The following is a 21510-nucleotide window of genomic DNA, read 5'->3' as shown; positions in this document are numbered from 1 at the left end:
ATAAAACCTGAATCCCGATTCTTGACCTGAATTCGATTTTTGCAGACCTTGGATGGAGAAGTGCTTTAGAGCACCGATGTAAGCGGAGAGTGATGGCCTCAGAGAACCTCTGATAAGACCTGTCCAACATCAAGTTTCGTATCGCCGGAGAATAGTCTCTATTTTCTTCTGTAAATTATTTGGATAAAATGCAAAGGGAGATAATGGTGTCCAAGAAAGGTTGGATCTGATACTAACCTCCCTCTGTGGTGTCTTTGCTAATGAAGGTTGCTACAGAGAAGCATCAGACGTTCTCCATGGGAAGTAGGAGAGCATGGGCTTTAAGACCTGGTCCTCTTTGGCTTCTGATGGTTAATGGCTTGCTTTGTCTCCCCGTCGATCTTCTGCAGTCTGGAGACTCGGAAGAGAACGGATCGGACAGCTTAATGCATTCCATGGATCCCCAGTTGGAGAGGCAAGTGGAAACCATCCGGAACCTTGTTGATTCTTACATGGCCATCGTCAACAAAACCATCCGTGATCTGATGCCCAAGACAATCATGCATCTTATGATAAACAACGTACGTATAGGTGGTACCTCGCTCAATAGTCGAAACTGGGAGAGGGATCTTGGAGTCCTAGTGGACAACCATTTAAATGGGAGCCAGCCGTGGGCAGCAGCTGCCAAAAAAGCCAACACAGTTCTAGGCTGCATCAACAGAGGGATAGAATCAAGATCACGTGAAGGGTTAATACCACTTTATAAAGCCTTGGGAAGGCCACACTTGGAATATGGCATCCAGTTTTGGTCACCACGATGTAAAAAAGATGTTGAGACTCTAGAAAGAGGGCAGAGAAGAGCAACAAAGAGGATTAGGGGACTGGAGACTAAAACATATGAAGAACGGTTGCAGGAACTGGGTATGTCTAGTTTAATGAAAAGAAGGACTAGGGGAGACATGATAGCATTGTTCCAATATCTCAGGGGCTGCCCCAAAGAAAAGGGAGTAAAACTATTCTCCAAGGCACCTGAGGGCAGGACAAGAAGCAATGGGTGAAAACTAATCAAGGAGAGAAGCAATCTAGAACTAAGGAGAAATTTCCTGACAGTTAGAAGAATTAATCTTCTAACTTAAGAGAAAGAAGGACTAGAGGAGACATGATAGCAGTGTTCCAATATCTCAGACTATTGCCCCAAAGAAGAGGGAGTCAAACTATTCTCCAAAGACCTGAGGGTAGAACAAGAAGCAATGGGTGGAAACTAACCAAGGAGAGAAGCAACTTAGAACTGAGGAGAAACTTCCTGACAGTTAGAACAATTAATCAGTGGAACAGAAGTTGCCTCCAGAAGTTGTGAATGCCCCAACACTGGAAGTCTCCAAGAAGATGTTGGATAGCCATTTGTCTGAAACGGTATAGGGTTTCCTGCCTAGGCAGGGGGTTGGACTAGAAGACCTCCAAGGTCCCTTCCCACTCTGCTATTGTATAGTATTGTATTGTATGACGCAGTGGTGGGATTCAAATAATTTAATAACCGGCTCTCTGCCCTAATGATTGGCTGGGTAGGTGTGTCTCGGTGGTCCTGTGACTGGGTGAGCATGGCCAACTCAACATCACTCACGTCGAGGGGCACCTTGCCTCGCTCATCCTCTCCTCGCCATGCCTGCCCATGCCTCACCCCTCCCCTCCCAGCAACTCCTTGTCACTCCCAGCTACTGGCTCTGCCGCCCCACCACTTGTGCCGACGGGTGCCGTCGGCCAAACAGTGTCGGCTGGCGACCCCCAGGGGGAGAGCCTTCTCTGTGGGAGCGCCCTCCCTCTGGAATGAGCTGCCCCCGGAGCTTCGAGGTGAGGAGTGGCTGCGAGGGGAAGGGTGAGGTGGGGCCAGGCGTGGGGAGGCTGACGCTATTCAGCCACTTCGCTGAATTGCACAAAAAGTTAGCTATCGAACCTGTGCAAACAGGTTGAATCCCACCACTGGTGGGTGACGTAAGGCTACACCAGGTGGAGTGAATGAATTGTATGAGGTTTTCTGAGCGATGTGCTTTTGGAGTAGCAGATTCCGGAGTAGCATGTTTATTGATATGGGGGAGAGTAAACTGTTGGTCTTGGGGTTCTCATCTCAACGGACTGGTCTAGTGAAGAGAAGGACCAGGGGAGACATGATAGCAGTCTTCCAATATTTGAGGGGCTGCCACAGAGAGGAGGGAAAGTCAAGCTATTTTCCAAAGCACCCGAAGGCCAGAATGGGGATGGAGAGAATTTAACTTACTCCTGGCTAGGAGATGCGAGGAAAGTCCTTTCTATCAGCCTAGCTTAACTCACAAAGATGCTCCTGTGTAGGGAGAATTGTGACTCCATTGGGTCCCTTTTGTCATTGGTTTAAAACCCTTGTACCTACCCAAACTTTTAATTTAAAACACACACAAGAGAGAGAGAGAGAGAGAGAGAGAGAGAGAGAGAGAGAGAGAGAGAGAGAGAGAGAGAGAGAGAGAGAGAGAGAGAGAGAGAGAGAGAGAGAGAGAGAGAGAGAGAGAGAGAGAGAGAGAGAGACAGAGAGAGAGAGAGAGAGAGAGAGAGAAAGAAGTGAAAAGCCAGCTGCATGGACTTGTTCTCAAAAGTTCCATGGATAAGTGATACATTCTCAGATTTAAATCAGGAGCGGGCAACTCTTGAGGAATCCAGAACTCCGATCATTTCTGACTGGGTTGGGATCAGGAGTGATTACCAGAGGTGAACCTCAAAGGGGACTGATAAGATAGTTCAGATGGTTGGATGAAGGAAACCAGTGTTGTGGCCTGCCAGTGGCCAGCAGAGTCAGACAGTGAGGAGGTTGGGGAGGAAGATGGGCCAGTCCTGGAGTCTGGGGAAGGCTCTGATGAGGGCTCTGTGTCGGAGGCAGAGAGGGGGCCAGGGCCGTCTGACAGTTACCAGCTGCCTTCGGAGTCACACATCAGTGAGGCAGAAGAACAGCTGGAGCCTGTTCCCAGTGTGCGCATGCGCAGAGCTGCCAGACGAAGGGAAGAACTAAAGAACAGGGGTCAACTTGGGAGTAAGGCCACAGGTGGATGGTGAATGGCTCCTTCCAGAGGGAATAAAAGAGGAGCGAAAGGGGAGTGGAGTTTGCAGGAGGCCATTAGTTCGCTTAATTGTTTCGTGACTCTCTGAGACTCCTTGCCAAGTTTTGCAGATCTCGGCCTGGCAGCTCTCCAAGCCAGATAAGGTCTGTGACTGTAAATCCTCCCTCGAAAGACTTTGCTGGAGGTGAAGGAGCAGAATTCACAGCCAATTCATAAAAGGGGTTTTTATCGGAACAAGGAGTTTGCTTCAGGCTCCCGGGAAGCCTCGGTTCAGAATAGAACCATGGTAGAGCTGTCCGGGTGAATGACCTTCTGCCTTCTGCCTCCTCTCTGGCAGACCAAGGAGTTCATCCACTCCGAGCTTCTCGCCAACCTCTACTCCTGCGGCGACCAGAACACCCTCATGGAGGAGTCACTTGAACAAGCCCAGCATCGCGACGAGATGCTGCGCATGTACCACGCCCTGAGAGAGGCCCTTAACATCATCGGGGACATCAACACTACCACCAGCAGCACTCCGCTGCCACCGCCAGTGGACGACTCTTGGCTGCAGGTGCAGAACATACCGTCCGGACGCAGGTACCCGCGGCGCAGGGGGGAGGCTCCGCTGACCTTCCTGGCGCCTCTGCCCAGCTGTATAGGTGGCCGCCCTCAGTAGAAACAGTTAGGAAGCGGGCTGGGAAGTCTGTGTTGACCATGGCGTCCATAGGATCTGCATGGAGGGTCAGAGCCAAGTGGGGGTGCAGAGGATTTTTGGGGTGGAACCCCATCAAGGACAGCTGCTCTTCTACCCCAGAGAGTTAAAGTGGGTTGGGAAGAAGAGGTGAACCGTGCCGTACGTCTACATCAGTGGTGAGTTGCAGCCGGTACGCCCCGGTAGGGGCGTACCAGAGCCTTCCCCGAACACCGGGTACCGTTCCGGTACGATGCTCCGGAGGGCCCGCCCGGCCGAGCTCACCTGTCCTTTAAAGCCTTTGGCGCTTCCGCGCATGGTGCGTACAGCGCCTGGGTGACGCTCCGCCGAGCAGCTATGATGCATGTGCACGCCGAGCGCGTCCCTGTGGGCGACCCCGGGCCCATTCCAACCGGTACGGGATCCGGAACCCACCACTGGTCCACATTTATCTTCCCTGTGGAAACATCTTCCGTTTTTCCACATTGGCCACCTTAGGAGAAGACCACGTCGTCTCCCTACCATTTTTGTTCGGACACCCTTTTGAATCCATCTGAGTGGGTCTTTTCCTCGCCATTTCACAAAATTGCTGGAAAAATTGTCACCAAGTTGTGAGAATCGGATAGGCAGTCCTCGGCTTACCACCTTTCGCTCGGTGACCGTGACAACAGCGCTGAAAAAAGGCACCCAGCCCCATTTTTTTACACTTACGACCGTCGTAGCTTCCACCGCGGCCACGCAATCGAAATTCAGGTGCTTGGCTACCGGCTCGTATTTTTTAACGGATTGCAGAGTCCTGGGGGTGTGTTTGTGTGTGTGTCACTCGATCCCCATTTTTATGCCCTTCTGACAAGTAAAGTCAACGGGGAAGCCAGATTTACTCAACAACCAGGTTTACCGATATATCGGCCGCCGTGATTCACTTAGCAACTGGGGCAAGAAAGGGGGTAAAATGGGGTGAAACTCACTTAACAGCTGTCTTGCTTAGCAACAGAAATGTTCTCCTCTGTTAGGGTTGTAAGTCCAGGATACCCTTTATGTACACGCCACACCAAAGCTCACATAGGGGGCGAACGGGACACCATTTGATTTCTTTAGGCAACCGATGGTGGCAAACAAAAAGGAAATCCAGGTAGTGTTGTGGCCTGCCAGTGGCCAGTGGAGCTGGTGGCAGACTGAGACAGTGGGGAGGGTTGGGGAGGAAGATGGGCCAGTCCTGGAGTCTGGGGAAGACTTGGACGAGGGCTCTGTGTCGGACGCAGAGATAGAGCCAGGGCCGTCTGACAGTTATCAGCTGCCTTCGGAGTCAGACATCAGTGAGGCAGAAGAACAGCTGGAGCCTATTCCCAGTGTGCGCATGCACAGAGCTGCCAGACAAAGGGAGCAGCTAAGGAACAGGGGTCGACTTGGGAGTAAGGCCACAGGTGGACGATGAATGGCCCCTCCCAGAGGGAATAAAAGAGGAGCGAAAGGGGAGTGGAGTTTGCAGGAGGCCATTAGTTCCATTCATTAGGGTGAAGATCTGTTCCTGACTTCTTGCCAAGGAATTGCTGCTACAGCGTGGAGTTTAGAAGATATCAGCCTGGCAGCTCTCCAAGCCTGATAAGGTCTGTGGTTGTGAAATCTCTTGAAAGACTGTTGGCCGGGACTTTGCTGGAGAGGAATTCCCTTTAACTTAAATAAAAGGGGTTTTATCAGGCCGAGGAGTGGGCTTCATGATCTGGGGAAGCCTAGGTCAGAACAGGTAGTCCTCGACTTATGAACACAATTGAGCCCCAACTTTCTGTTGTTAAGTGAGATGTTTGTTTGGCTCCATGGTACGTGCTTTCTTGCCACCATTCTTAAGTGAGTCACTGCAGCTGATCGGCAAGTAACCCGGTTGATGAAGTGAATCTGGATTCTGTTGCGAAGCAAGGCATTTCTTAAGTGAGCTCTGCCCCCTTTTGCGACCTTTCTTGAAACAAGTTATTAAGCGAATCCTTGCAGTTGTCAAATTAGCAACCTAGTTGTTAAGCTAATTTAGCTTCCCCGCTGTCGGGAGGTCACAAAGGGCAAGAGAATCGCGTGACCTCCGGGGGACGCTGCAACCGTCCCAAATACAAACCAGATGCCAAACGTCTCAATTTTGATTGCGGGATCAGAGAGAAGCTGCAACGGTGACAAACGGTCATAAGTCACATTTTCCGAACCGTGGTAAGTTGAGGACGACCTCTTCCCAGAATCCGACCGCCTTCAATCTCTTTTGAATGCTCTTTGGGGCTCTCCGCTAAGGACCCCTCTAGCTGACTGGTCTCTCCCTTGGCAGGTCTCCCACCTCCAGCCCCACGCCGCAGAGAAGAGCTCCGGCAGTCCCACCCGCTCGACCTGGATCGCGAGGACCAGCTCCTGGACCTCCGCCTGCTGGTGGTCCCAGCCTCGGTGGTGCTCCCCCTGTGCCTTCCAGGCCGGGGGCCTCTCCTGATCCTTTCGGGCCACCCCCGCAAGTCCCCTCGCGGCCCAACCGTGCGCCCCCGGGGGTCCCAAGGTAGGTGAGACCATGCCAGGCACGGTAAGCAGTGTAAACTCGAGCCGGCTTTATTTTCATGGGTTTTAAAATTGGCGTCCTTTAACCAAGTTGTTAACCTTGTAACACAGGACGCGGTGGCTCAGTGGCTAAGACGCTGAGCTTGTTGATCAGAAAGGTCGGCCGTTTGGCGGTTCGAATCCCTAGCTCTGCGAAACGGAGCGAGCTCCCATGATTTGCCCCAGCTTCTGCCAACCTAGCAGTTAGAAAGCACGTTAAAAAATGCAAGTAGAAAAATAGGCACCACCTTTGGTGGGAAGGGAACAGCGTTCCGTGCGCCTTCGGTATTGAGTCATGCCGGCCACATGACCACGGAGACGTCTTCGGACAGCGCTGGATCTTCGGCTTTGAAACGGAGATGAGCACCGCCCCCCTAGAGTTGGGAACGACTAGAACATATGTGCGAGGGGAACCTTTACCTTTTATCCCTTGTGAAAACGGGGCCAATGCTTGCTATCCTGGGCACCTATAGGATTATTTGACCTGTTGTCAAATGCCCCCCAAAAAATCCAGAGGCTTTCCCATATGGCGAAACAGATCTGTCACGTTATAAGCAAAAGAAGGCAGGATATAAAGTGGGAAGATCTCACTTTATGAGATCTTGGGGAGCGAGGGGGAAATCTCGCAAACTTCCACCTGGAAAAACACAAAAGCCACACACACACACAAAACAAATATGTTATTGTAAGATGAAGTGTAGAAGGATCGTGTCCCACAGAACAGGAGTGGTCTCGTATTCCCCGGGACACGTTTCTTGGTGGGAAGAGCGCTAGGTTAGTAGACTTTGGGTCCCAACGTCCATCCTGAATTAAAATAATCATCCAATTCCAGGGAATCAAGACACATTTAAGAGAAGTCGATCGTTCTGGATGCAGTGGAAAACGAGGCCTGTTTGCGGTGGGATTTCTTTGCCTTTATGCACAATCCAATCATTATTATTATTTTTGGTTTGCTGTTCAGTTGAATTATACCGAAACAAAGCAGTATTGTGTGTGTATTTAAGTATACATTTTGTTCTGCGCCTTTGATATTTTGGTTGCAAAGAAGAAGAAAAAAACTCCGAGAGGTAAGTGCAGAATTAAAAGCATCCTGGTTCTCGGGGAGGAAAATGCCATACCTCCTGCTTATTTTCCGAATTTAGACATGGATTCTCCAGAATTTTGTAAACGCTTCCGATGCGTATGTGATTTTAGGAAAGCCGAGAGAACGAAGGAGCTGCCTCAAAAATCCAATTTTTCTTCTCTGCCTCCACTTACAAAGTTAGGTGTTATTTTAGGAGGCTCGTCTTTCCGAATGCTGCTTCTTGATCACCTGCATGGAGACTAGAGGGAGTCCTCGTTTAGCGACCAGAGTTGGGACTGGCAACGAAGCAGCCACTAAGTTAGACCCCAACTGCTCTTGCCGTCTTAATTCAGTTTCCTTTGCTTCGTAAATGCGAGGATTGGTGTGGCAAAGGGTTGCTCGTTCACCACCGTTGTAACCGTGGCTAAGCGAGGATGTCGCTAAACGAGGACCAGCTGTGCTTTCAGCTCTTAAATGTAACACTCCGGCCGGCTTTGCAGAGGTAGAAAAACCTGGCCACGTTTGCAAAAGTCTTTTTTCCCAAGTTTTCTACTAAATATGTCTATACAGCATATATCTCTAGTAAGGGATGCTGTGGCTCGGTGGCTAAGACACTGAGCTTGTTGATCAAAAGGTCGGCAGTTCGGCAGTTCGAATCCCTAGCGCCGTGTAACGGAGTGAGCTCCTGTTACTTGTCCCAGCTTCTGCCAACCGAGCAGTTCGAAAGCAGGTAAAAAATGCAAGTGGAAAAATAGGAACCACCTTTGGTGGGAAGGGAACAGCGTTCCGTGCGCCTTTGGCGTTGAGTCATGCCGGCCACATGACCACGGAGACGTCTTTGGACTGCGCTGGCTCTTGGGCTTTGAAGCGGAGATGAGCACCGCTCGGGAACAACTAGCACATACACTTATATTGCCGAAAGTATTCGCTCCCCCATCCAAATGATCAGAATCAGGAGGTGTTCCAATCCCTTCCATGTCCACAGACGTGTAAAATCAAGTCCCTAGGCACGCAGACTGTTTTGGTGAAAGAATGGGCCGCTCTCAGGAGCTCAGTGAAGTCCAGCGTGGAACTGTGATAGGATGCCACCTGGGCAACAAATCCAGTCGTGACATTTCCTCGCTCCTAAATATCCCACAGTCAACTGTCAGCTGTGTTATAAGAACGTGGAAGTGTTTGGGAACGACAGCAACTCAGCCACGAAGTGGTAGCCCACGTAAACGTGTCCAACATCAGTGTGTGACCTCACAAATTTCGCTTCTGGAAGAATGGTCAAAGATTCCCATAAAAACCTTGTGGAGAACCTTCCCGGAAGCGTTGAAGCTGTTATAGCTGCCAAGGGTGGACCGACGTCATATTGAACCCTATGGATTAGGAATGGGACGTCACTTATAGTAAGTTCATATGCGAGTCAAGGCAGGTGAGCAAATACTTTTGGCAATAGAGTGTATGTGCGAGGGGAACCTTGACCTTGACCAATATTTCTAGCACGGGAGGGCATGAATCTAACGGATGGCTTTGTCCATCGCTACTCACCTCTTTAGGCACCTGAGTGAAGCTTGGCCTGATGCCCTGCAGCGCAGGAGGGAATGACTTAGAAACGCTACAGGATGCTGGTTTATGCCCGACAAGCCACCTCGTGTTGTGCCAATGGTTGTTTCAACCCACAGCATTCCCACTTAGTGCCTTGATTGTTTTCCGGATGCCTAGGGGACTGTATTCTGTTCCTTTCTTCTTTTGATCAGCTTGCTTTGCCCATTCTCGCTGGTTGTGTACATGTCCTGCTACATCTGCGCAAGCTTCATTTTGATTGTTCCTCCATCACATCTCATTTTCTGGTTCCTTTTTTTTCCCCCCTCTCCTTTCTTTGCTTCCATTTGGGCTGAATTTCAGTGTCCATCCTTCTCCAGGGTCCGTTGTTTCCATCCTCTTCCTCCGTTTCTCTGTTTTCCATTCCTTCATTCGGATTATATATTCTATATACAGGCAGGAAACTCCAGAGGGGCTGAAATCAACTGGTCTCCCTCCCTTCGGGCTCCTAGACCTTCTGCCCCATTCCATAGCTCCCAACGCCCACCATGAAAGTTTGGGTCACGTGTTAGAAGTGGCCGTTAGCTTGGTCCTCATCTCTCCGAGTTCTGCCACGAACCACGAAAGAGGTGTAGGGATTATTCGGTGGCTCCGGCTCCTGGTTTGTGTTCTGCAGATGTTTCTGGAACCTAACTCTACATTCCAGCTGCTGTGGAACAAGAATTCTCAGGTCCCTTCCCATATTCGCTAGGATTTTGAGTTTGCCCAGTCTAGACAAAAGAAGGACTAGGAGGGACATGATAACAGTCTTCCAGTATTTGAGGGGCTGCCACAAAGAAGAGGGGGAGGGTGAACTTACTTTCCAAAGCATCGGAGGGTGGGACAAGAAACAACGGATGGAAACTAATCAAGGAGAGAAGCTACCTGTAATTAAGGAGAAACTTCCTAACAGGGAGGACAATTCACCAGTGGAACTGCTTGCCTCCAGAAGTTGTGGGTGTTGCATCACAGGAGGTTTTTAAGAAGAGACTGGAGGGTCACTTGTTTGAAATGGGATAGAATCTCCTGCTTGAGCAGGGGGCTGGACTAGAGGACCTCCAAGGTCCCTTCCAGCTCCTCTTTTCTTCCTTTCTCTTCCCTTCTCTTCTCTTCCCCTACCCGGTTCTATTCTATTCTATTCTTTCTATTCTATATCCCTATTCTATATCTCTGTTCTGTTCTATTCTATTCTTCCATTCCACTTTCTATATTCTATTCTATTCTATTCTATTCTTCCATTCCATTCCATTCCATTCTACTTTCTATATTCTCTTCTATTCCATTCCATTCTATTCTATTCTTCCATTCCACTTTCTATATTCTATTCTATTCTATTCTATTCTATTCTATTCTATTCTTCCATTCCACTTTCTATATTCTATTCTATTCTATTCTTCCATTCCACTTTCTATATTCTATTCGATTCTTCCATTCCATTCCATTCCACTTTCTATATTCTATTCTATTCCATTCCATTCCATTCCATTCTATTCTATTCTATTCTTCCATTCCACTTTCTATATTCTATTCTATTCTATTCCATTCCATTCCATTCTATTCTATTCTATTCTTCCATTCCACTTTCTATATTCTATTCTATTCTATTCTTCCATTCCATTCCACTTTCTATATTCTATTCTATTCTATTCTATTCTATTCTTCCATTCCATTCCACTTTCTATATTCTATTCTATTCTTCCATTCCATTCCACTTTCTATATTCTATTCTGTTCTGTTCTATTCTATTTCAAATCAAGGTAGAAACACTTCCAGATACTCTCGAAATGATTGACTCCTCAACTTCTAAGCAGTTGTAAGATCTCATCCACCTTGCAGCAAAGCATCAGATCACTTAGGGCTGACCTAGAGTTCTAATAAAGATATTGGGCAGAAGGAATTTGTCTGATATCAAGCAAGAGAGTCCCAGGACAGCCACATAGTTATATTCTACTTGCCTAGCTGGTTTCTCCACCATCCCCATAATGCTTTTCAGTAAGTCCATAGCTTTGTTACAGCAGAATTTATTGTACACTGTCCAGCATCAGGTATGGGGAGATGGGACGGCAACATAAATGTGATAAACACAAATAAATAAATAACCATCTCCCGTGGTGATTAGAGAGGAACATCTGAAGATGTTTGGTAGGATAAGACTGCTCTTGTAGGACCACCCCAACAGACCTCCGAGGTCCCTTCCAGCTCTGTTACGATCCTTGGTTGTTGAATCTTTGTTGATATCCAAGTGGTCAAATCACTCCTTGTAAGGTATGCAGGACAATCTTCAAGGGCTAACTGTATTGCAGCCAGTTGCCAAGAGATTGGGTCTCCCTTAAGCATTTCACCAAGGTAGGACCTTCCATGAGAAGTAGAGTTGAGGTCCATGAATGTTGACATGGAGCTTTCCTCAGGTGGAAGTCCTTCAATAGAGATTGTGGTCTACTGCCTCTCACAAGGAATCCTCAAAAACAAAGTCACCTCTAAGACTGAGCTCCCAAATCAAGTAGGTGCAGAATCTCTCTCTCTCTCTCTCTTCCTCCTCCATGCCCAGTTTTAATTCTTTCCCTAGGAGCTGTCCCTTCGCCACCCTAACCCAACACCCGAGATGGCACCCCCCAAAGCTCCTTAGGCCATCTCTTGTATATAGAATAAGTTGGTTCACCCTTGCCAGATGGCCTCGTCCTCTTGCCAGGAGTCCACCATCTTCATCCTCTCATCAAGTTTGTCCTTCTTTCTCTCCCCTCGCTTTTTTCCTTCCAGTTGGGAGGGGGGGAAAAAACGACGGCCAGAGTGGGATCGAGAAGAAGCAAGTCAAACTTTGGCAGTGTGTGTGTGTAAATCTGTCTGTATCCAGAAGGGTTCTTACCTTCCCGTTTTTGGAATGCTTGGTTGGGATGAGTATTTGGAAGGCCTGCCCTCACGTGCCCCCCAGGGTAGACTCCCCCCATCTACAGAAGAGCCCCCAAAACTGCATTGGGTTATGTGGGCTGTCACCCCAATGCCGAGCAGGCACAAATTGGGGGGATGGACACAGCAGCAGACGTCACCTTGACCGTGGTGAGGCCTTTAGTTGAGCAAAGTTGTGGTCTCTGGTGTGTACATTTACCCCACTTCAAGCCTCTGCGGATCACCTCGTCTTGGCCTTGGGGGGTGGTGTGTGTGCCCTGTGGATGTGGTCCCGGGGAGTGTGAGTCCAAACGGCTGCGTGGAATCCATTGTCTCTTTCCGTGTCCACTGAGCAGTGGTTCATAGCTGTGTCTTCTGACTGCCCACTCTGCTTGTCTTCTCTGTGCGCTTGGGGCGAGCATGGGACGCACCTCCCTTCTTCTTCTCACCCGCCTCTGCGTAGGGGTTACACAAGCCCGTCTGTTTTGCTCCAAGCCGTCCGCCCTTCTGCCTCAGTGTCTGAACTGCCCTGTTGCTCTCATGTTGTCTTTTCAGAATCACTATCACTGACCCTTGAGGACTGGCTGAGACCGGTACGTTCTTCGCTCTGTATTCACCCCCGGCCTCCGCTGATGCACGAGTCGGTGTGGTTAACCTTTCTGTCTCCTTGTCCCATTTCCTCTCCATCTTGTGTCCTCCCCGCCCTCGCCCTTCTGCCACTCGCCTCCCCTAGACCAGTGTGGGGATCTGGGGGGGGGGAGAGAAATACCCCCTTGTTTTCTCCGTCTGGTCTGCAAACCTCTTGGCTGTTGGGGGGGCCGGGAAAATCTTCAGTAGCAAAGACTTTGTTGGTAGGAAGGAGACAAAAAAAAATGGTAGCGTACTTATTACCCTCTTTCCCTGAAAATTAAGACCTCCCTGGATAATAAGCCCAATCGGGCTTTTGAGCGCATGCGCTAAAATAAGGCCTCCCCCCCTCCCTGAAAATCTTGCAACATAGCAGCAGCCATGAGGTGACCACGCTCGCAGCCTCCTGCACTGCAAAAATAATAAGACCTCCCTGAAAATAAGGCCAAGCGCTTCTTTCTGGGGGGGGGGGGTCAAAAGAAAATAAGATCCTGTCTTATTTTGGGGAAAACACAGTAGATCCCACAAAATTGAGCAGTAGGAGAGAGGAGAGACAGAGGGAAGTCATCTCCATTGTCCATTCCTGTAAACACGAGGGAAGTCCCAGCTTCGATCCATCCCAGTGGTGGGTTGCAGGCAGTATGCCCCAGTACGGGCGTACCAGAGCCTGCCCGGAGCACTGGGTACCGTTCCGGCATGGTGCTCTGGGGGGCCTGCCCGCCCGAGCTCCTTACCTGTCCTTTAAACCTTTGGCGCTTCTGCGCATGGTGTGTACGGCGCCTGTGCGATGCTCTGCCGAGCAGCTAAAGCATCGCGGTGTCACAGGCAGGTACGATGCATGCGTTTGCCACACACATCCATGTGGGTGACACCGGGCGTGTTCCAACCGTACCGGTTGGAACGGGATCTGGAACCCACCCCTGATCTATCCCTCGTCTCAGACTGGAGTATTGCTTTCTGGGATCCCAAACACAAAACTAACCCAGGTCCCTACAACTTTGATCCAGAGGTGGGCTGCACTTACCTTAACGACCAGTTCACAGGTTGTGAGGATGCGCGCCACCTGCGCATGCCTTTTGCTCGCTCACGCACCTTGTGCACATGCGTGCGACATAAAAAACAAGGCTAAATAGGACAGCACGGCACGGGGGCGGGTGAGCAGGCCCACACGCAGGTCGCAACTACTGATTCACCTGAACCGATCTAAACCGGCTGCAGCCTACCACTGCTTTGATTCCTGGTGTGTGTTATGTTTATTTGAAGTCTTCCCCAACATTCGTCTCCTAATGTGACCCGATTCCAGTAGAGTAGCAACGTTGGGTTGTGCATGTTTTAGTGACATTTGTCGAAGAGTGCTCCTTAGGAGGTTGCACCCTAGGGCAGGTTGACTCTCAACTCCTATTTTTAAGGAGAATGGAGACCATCATCTCACCGTTTGAAGGCCACTTTTGAAGCAGAACTTTAGAACCAGAACGTCCTCTGCTTCCTTGTGTATCTTCTCATCACCAAAACCCCTGAAGCTGGTCATGTCTTCAGGGTCAAGGCCATGCCTATCCGTGGTCTGGCAACGTTGCGTAGAACAAGAAGGTGGCCAGTTGAACCCTACCAACTCAAGGTAGAGGGTTGGCAGGTCGCAATGTGAGACTTCCCTAACAGAAGGGCCTGCCACCGGCTCTAAGAGCTCAATGCTAGGTTAGTCTTCCCAACTCAGGGGCTGCCCAGGTGTATATAGCATCACCCCCATTCATCACAGAAGACGCAGAGGCGGCCTCCAATGATGGTTCCCATCATGAGTTTTCTTCTGACATCTCCTATATCCAATTTCATTTCCTCCACGGTAGAGCCTGCCCCAACTCTGCATCTATTCTCCTTTTTCTCGCCCAAGCTCTTTTGTCTTCTGCGCTTCCACGCACGGTGCATTCAGCGCCTGCGCGACGCTTCGCTGAGCAGCTGGAGCGTTGTGGCGGCTTGCAGAGGCGCTAAGATGCATGCGCGCTGCGTACCGGTTGGAACGGGATCCGGAACCCACCACTGTTCTGAATGTTTTAGGCTTCTCCAGCAGCACCGAGTCCTGGTCCCGATAAACTCCTTTTATTTAATTTACAGTGAATTCCTCTACAGCAAAGTCCCAGCCAACAGTCTTTTAAAATAGTTCACAATTACCAACCTTTGTCAGGTTTGAAGAGTGGCTAGGCCGATATGTTTCAGATGCCACAATACTTGTCAAGCATGCAGGAATGAACGAATTGTCTCCTGCAAACTCCACTCCCCTTTCTCCCCTCTTTTATTTCCTCTGGGAAGGGCCATTCACTGTCCACCTGCTTTACTCCCAAGTCGATCCTTGTTTCTTAGCTGTTCCCTTTGTGTGGCAGCTCTGCGCATGCGCACACTGGGAACAGGCTCCAGCTGTTCTTCTGCCTCACTGATGTCTGAAGGCAGCTGATAACTGTCAGACGGCCGTGGCCCCCTCTCTGCCTCCGATACAGAGCCCTCATCAGAGCCTTCTCCAGACTCCAGGACTGGCCCATCTTCCTCCTCAACCTCCTCACTGGCTGAATCTGCCGCCAGCTTCGATGGCGGGCCACAATACCGGACACCGCATCCTAACACCCTCAAAGTTTCAGGCACTTAGTCCACTTAATTTCAGGGGAAAGAATAACAGATGGTTGGGGAAACCCCTGAATAGACTTCATAAATGTCTGCGAAATTAAGGTAGGACAGTTGCAAGATTCCGATCCCTGGGAACTGTTCTCTCGTTTGTAATGCGGTTTGTTGATGCTGGGTATCACACCTTTCCCCGTCAAAAGTCCCAACAACAATCAACACCGCAGTTCGGAAACAAGAGAAATTATTCCAGATGATTCGTGAATTTCAGCTCCTAGCGTGCCGTTATCCGTTTGACTAGCTGGGAGCTTCTAAAGAACCATAGTCCATCAACATCTGGAAGAAGGTTAGCTCCATCTTTTCTACAAAACCGGAGGCCCAAAGCATTAAAAAAATGAATATGGCCAGCTGGCCAGCTATGGTAGACCATTGGCAGCCAAGAAGGTCAACATTTATGATCAGAATAAATGTTGCGTATTAAGATTATTCGTCGATTTCTGCTTAGAGTTGCATGAATGTGTTCTTCCAATGGATACTTTCAGAATGCCAAGTCCCTGCCCTATCTGTGTGTGTGTGTGTGTGTACGTGTGTACATGTGTACATGTGTATGTGCTAAAAGATTAAAACAAGGAATTATCCCCCTGCCCCTTCCCCTATAAGCACAAGTCATTAACACACATTTAATTTTAAAAGTTCCCCAACAGGAACATTAGATAATGAATATGCAAACTAGTATTTGCTATTGATGCTTTTTCTAACAAGTTCCTGAAAAACAGAGAGAAAGAGAGAAAGAGATTGGATAAAGAAGCAGTCCCTTCTGGGAGAGGGTGCGGTTTAGAAATCAAACAAAAGTTAAAGTTAAAGTTAAAGTTGGCTTGGAATAAAATAAGAAAGCCCTTCATAGAAATGCGGAGAAGGTCCTCTTTAAGGTGCCCCACCTCTACGAGGTGGGACTCCAGACCTTAATAGTTGTGTGGAGTCTTGTTCTTGTGTTAAACCAAAAAACCAACCAACCAGGGAGGCCAATGGTATATCGGTGGGGCACATTAATCTCCAACATATCTCATTCCACCCCCCAGAACTGTGGTTAGATCCCTGCTTATCCTACATCAGAGGCTTGTAGCTCAACGGGCAACATAGCAACCCACCCATAGGTGAAAGTTGGCTTTTCTTCTAAAGGGTCTTCCTGGCTTCTAGTCCATCCAGTTCAATTCAGGCAGGGCTACTGAAGTTTTTGTTGCCAAGACTTGCCAAGAGCTGGAGTTTACTGTTGCCCTTTTGAGACCTGCTCTTAAAAACCACCAAAGACGGCAGGGAAGCCCTGAGGAAATGAGTTTGAGATGACTTGGGAGAAGGCCACGTGGTCTACAAGTCAACAGAGCTGCATTGGAAGAAGTAGCCGATAGAATAAATTGTGTAGCCAATACGTTTCATCCACCCCAAAGTAAATTGGAGGTTGATGGACCAGAAAGGCCCACGAAGGCCACACCAACACAGGGTTGATCTTGGGAGACCAAGGTTGTAGCCAAGTCTGGGAAGTTGGAAAACACAGCAGAAGACCCTTTCGTATTACGGCTGTGAAAATTGCATGGTCATAGATAGCCATGAAGTTCTCGCAACCTCAGGAAATTGGGTGACATTAATGAATGTCAATGAAGACGGCCTTGGAAGCCTTGAGAGATGAAGCTCAAGGCTTGTTCAGACAGATAGACTCAACTGTCTTCCATAATTATTTTAAAAATATACCTAGCTAGGATTTTTCCACATTGAATCTAGCCCGTTAGTGAATCCAATCAAGTTGTACTTGAGTTGAAGGCATCATTGATGGTTGCTTCCCCCTCCAGGAAAGAGTTCACCCCATTCAATGGTCCTTGCAAACTGGGAAGGCTGGAAGACGGTGTGGGGAAATCCCATGTGGGGGCTAAGTGAATGGGACAAAGCCCTAGAGAATGCAGCCCAGCGATCAGGTTGATGGACTAGCTATCAACTTCAGAAGCAGGTCTTCACAGAAGAGCACCTCCATCTCCAATAACATTTCTCTTCATGCGCTTGGACGAACATTGCCATAGTTGTGCTTCATGCTTCTCAACAGCCGTCGAGAGGCCAGGACTACTTTCCAGGTGGGGTGCGGTGGGGCTTGGGAAAAGTCCTGGGATGGATTCCATCCAGAAGACCAACCTCCAGATTCCATCCAACGGTCACGGGACTGTCCTCTCTCTTTAATCAGCAATTGGGACAGGGAAAGGGAGGCGGGAATGCTAGCCAGTAGCTGCCGTCGGGGACACGGACATGCTATCTGTGGTCCTGGCCCGAGATGAGGTGGTGAGAAGCACGACCAATTACAGTGGGCCACCATGCTAATCTCCCTCTGTGTGTTTCTCTTCTCGCTTTTCTTTTTTATCTCTTCTGCCTCCACAGCCGGAAGGGCCCTTCTTCACCTACACGACCCACATTAATCCGACCAGCTGAATCTTCTCTCTTAGATTTATAACCCAAGGCCTGTAGGCAGCTGGTGACAAGCCCCCCACCCCACCCCACCCTGCCTGGGTTTTCCTCTACTCTGCCAACCCTTGGCTCCTCTGCCCCTTCCTCCATGTGGTTTAAAAAAAAAAACATGCTCGTTTTAGTGAATTGAGCACTTTTGTCTACTATTGTGCGTCCGTATTGCTTGTGAGCCTAGAGTAGTCCCTCCTAGTCGAAGGGTATGATTCGTGAATGCCGTGAGTTCGCCGAGGCGTAGACCGAAAGGAACATCCGTGCCTCGATGTGCCCAACCCGTCTTGGGTTCGGTTGTCCTGCCTGCCCTGGGTCGGCCGTAGCCCTTAATCAGTAGCGACGTAGTTCATTTTGTCTACTGGACTGTAGTAGAGACAGACACATGTGGTCTTGTGCTTTTGAGGACCACACTCGGCGAGAGAACTTGGGACTGGAAATGCTTTCATGTTCTTGAGAAGGATTCAAGGTGCCCCGCCGATGAGGGGCTGATCCTCCTTTTTTTCAAGCAGGGCCAACTGGTTTGGTGGCCCGGGGGGGGCTTCCTGGATGGTGCAGATATCCAGAGGATCTGACCACGGATGGATTGAAACCAGCGTTCAGAGGTCACCCTCTGATTCTTGGAGAGGCCCAACAGGAGCTGTTTTTGGCACGATATCTTTCCGATCGAGAGAACGAGGTTTAATTTAGCTCCTTCTCAGCCAGAACGGACCAGCTGATATTTCCTCAAAAAAAAAAAAAAAAGAGTTTGCTGTGTAAATGTTTTACGAGCTTTGCTTCCGACAAAAAAAAAAAAAAAAATCAAAACAAGGACCTCTTCAAACGTGTCGATGTCTTGAGTATTCTGCTGATTCCATTCGCTTCCTTGCATGCAGGACGTACGTATTTCATGACAGGGGTAAAAAAAAAAAAAATTACACATTTTTATCACCGACTTGGACATCCCTCGGCTACCGGCTCTGTGACCTACCTATTTAGGAATAAATGTGTGGGGGGGGGGGAATCCGCCACTTTCCCGTCCTTCGAAAAGCCACAATTTAAGTCCGACCCCCCGCTTCCAATTTACGTTCCTTGATCCGAACGGTTTTGAGTTGAGTTTTGATGTCTGTTCCTTTTATGTATTTTAACTATTGTTTTAATTCTTTTGTTCCTCCCCCCCACCCTTCTCCTTCTTTTTGTTCTCCTTGTCTCTTCTTTTTTTTTGGAATTCCAGCCGGCCTAACAAAGCCAGCCCCTCTCGTCCGGAAAGTCCAAAGGCATCGTTTGATATGTAACTCTGCTCATCCGTCCTTTTAAATCTGCCTCTTAGCTGTCCTGTCCTGGAATGATCGAACGCACATCTTTAAAAAAACCAACCAAAAAAAAAAAAAAAAAACCAAATCCAAAACAAACAAACAAAAATAAACCCCACAACTTTGTGCTGTTGTAGCTTGTGGCTTGCACATATCAGATACGACTCTAGTGAAACTGTTTTTTCCTTTGTCCTTTCTTCTTTTTGTCCTTCTTCCTGGTTGCTTCAAAGGAACTTCGAACAAAGCCAATGAGTTATATTGTAGTAATGAAACACATCTTTACTGTTATATAAATATCTATAAATATATACATACATATACATATATATATATATATAAAGATCTAAAATCTATATGGTGTCCAGATGTTTTAAAGCCTTTAAATGCCTCCACTGTTGAATTTAGCGAATACTTGAGTAGGAAGGAGGTGCGTTTGTGGGTGTAAAACACACACATCTGCACACACCTCATAAAAATGTAATTCAGTCGCTGCAGCTGGGTTATTGCTCCCAAATTGTGGGTGATTTTTTTCTTTTCTTTTTTGCAGTCCTGGTAGTACTTGTAATGCCGTGTGTGACCTATCATCTCCTGTTCACTGGCTGAAATAAATTATTTCTGTATAACAAAGACGTCATGCCTTCAAATAAAATCCTCTGTCAGTTCTTTTGCATGTCATATTTGAAAGTCTTCGCTGCAGGAATCCAACACATGTTGTTCGTTTATTTATTAGTAGCCGATAAACCGGTGTTGCCCTGGTATTTATCCCCCGGGGGGGGGGGGGGAATGTCCGGACCAAACATAATTTCTAATATTGGATTTTCCCCCTTACCAGAGGGAGCCCCCTTGTGGAGTACTATGAAGCCACATGGCCGTACAGTAGAAGCCATTTGAAGGCACAACAGACTGTATCTTAACAGAACGCACACCCCAAGAGGTTTTAGGGGTGTCTTACCCCTCACAGTATTTGTCTCCAGGGAGTAAGTCATCTGTGTACCAACTTTGGTTGAAATTGCTCGAGGCGTTCCAGAGTTATGCTGGTACACGCACACGCACAGCCATTTTTATATATATCGATTGATGATTTAAGTTTTTTAGCTGTCCCTTTCTGGCAACACATGTCGGTGGTCTTTGTGTTTGTTCCAGGAGACCAACTCGGTTCATTTTAACATGGGTTTTGTAGGATTTAGGGCATTGTGCAATCTTCACAAAGCGGTTTAAATTGGCAACTGGGCCAAACATGTTGTGTGAGCACAGCCACTGATGGGAGTAACTTACTACGACCAGCCAGATTGCAAAACACAAAGGGAGTTGCAACGATATGAGGATACATTTGAATTAACTCGGGGGGGGGGGGTGTCACTGCAGTTCACATTCCTGTGGGTTAAACCGATGTTTCCTTTTTCAGTAGTTTGCATGCCAGAAAATAGCAGAAGCCAAAACTACGCCGGATCCAGTCTGGAGGGAAAAAGATAAACCTCGCCGCATCTCGCACAGCAGCCAAACACACAACGAAAGCGATTTCACAACCATAAGTGACACGAACAAGCTGTTCTTTAAACCTCCAAGTGGGGCCACGCTGACAGAATGTATGAACGCAAATACCGTTTCTTTCCACGCTTACAATTTTTTGAGATTTTTTTTCCTTCAAAAAAAAAAAAGGGAAGATACAGGCAGTCCTCGACTTACGACCACAACTGCGCCCAATTACTTAAGTGAGACATCGGTTCAGCGAGTTTTGCTCCAATTTTACCACCTTTCTTGCCGCAGTTATTAAGTGAATCACTGCGGTGGATAAATGGTGGATAAATTAGCAAGCTGGTGGAAGTGACTTGGGCTTTCTCCGTTGACTTTTGCTTCTTGGAAAGTCACTGCGACCGTCGTAAATATGAACCAGTTGCCAAGTGTTTGAATTTTGATTTCCTGGCCATGGGGATGCTGTAACGGTCGTAGTAATAACAATAGCAATAGCACTTAAGACTTATATACATCATTTTACAATGCTTTACAGCCCTCTCTTAAGCGGTTGACAGAATGAGCCTCTTGCCCTCAACAATATGGGTCCTCGTTTGACCCACCTTGGAAGGACGGAAGGCTGAGTCAACCTTGAGCCTGGTGGGATTCGAACTGCCAAACAGCAGTCAGCAGGCAGTCAGCAGAAGTAGCCTGCAGTACTGCACTCTGACCACTGCGCCACCGAAGCTCATTGAAATACAGATATGTCCACGTCCCCAACAGCAGCCATGATTCACACATTTTACCCCCTTTTCCTGACTGTGCAATGGCAATAGTCCTTAGACTTATATACCGCTTTGCAGTGCTTTCCAGCCCTTTCTAAGCGGTTTACAGAGCCAGCCACTTGCCCCCAACAATCTGGGTCCTCATTTTACCCACCTCGGAAAAACGGAAGGCTGAGTCAACCTTGAGCCTGGTGAGATTCGAATTGCCAAATTGCAGGCAGCCGGCAGGAGGAGCCTGCAGTACTGCACTCTAACCACTGGGCCACCACGGCTCCGTGTGAACAACGGTCATAAATCAATTTTTTTCAGTGCCCTTGTAATTTTGAACCATCGCTAAATGAAACTGATCGGGGGGAGGGGATGCGGCGAAGGTCGTTGGGCAGACAATCCTCCCCCCCCCCCCCCCGGCAATGCTTCCGAGGGACAGAAGAGCAACGTGCAACGTCAG

At 48.5% G+C, this 21510-nt stretch overlaps 1 protein-coding gene across 14 annotated transcripts in view; it reads left to right on the top strand.

Annotated features, from left to right (window-relative positions):
* The window catches only part of DNM1 (dynamin 1), a 97437-nt gene extending 78460 nt beyond the window's left edge, over positions 1–18977 (top strand). For 4 of the 14 annotated variants that reach the window (XM_081967139.1, XM_081967141.1, XM_081967136.1 and 1 more), the window contains 4 exons: positions 390–560; positions 3397–3638; positions 6038–6256; positions 18747–18977. In XM_081967139.1, the coding sequence (XP_081823265.1) occupies positions 390–560; positions 3397–3638; positions 6038–6256; positions 18747–18807 (693 nt within the window). In that variant the 3' untranslated portion in view covers positions 18808–18977. Of the gene's footprint in view, positions 1–389; positions 561–3396; positions 3639–6037; positions 6257–7126; positions 7193–12364; positions 12403–17458; positions 18344–18746 lie in introns of those variants that run through there. The other 10 variants (XM_081967138.1, XM_081967137.1, XR_014176512.1 and 7 more) reach the window with 9 other exon arrangements.
* The last annotated feature ends 2533 nt before the right edge of the window (positions 18978–21510 follow it).

Source organism: Natrix helvetica, assembly GCF_964273705.1.
Source record: "Natrix helvetica genome assembly, chromosome: 15".
Classification (NCBI taxonomy): domain Eukaryota; kingdom Metazoa; phylum Chordata; class Lepidosauria; order Squamata; family Natricidae; genus Natrix; species Natrix helvetica.
Note: the sequence above shows the minus strand (reverse complement) of the source record. Positions and strands in the feature narration are given on the sequence as shown.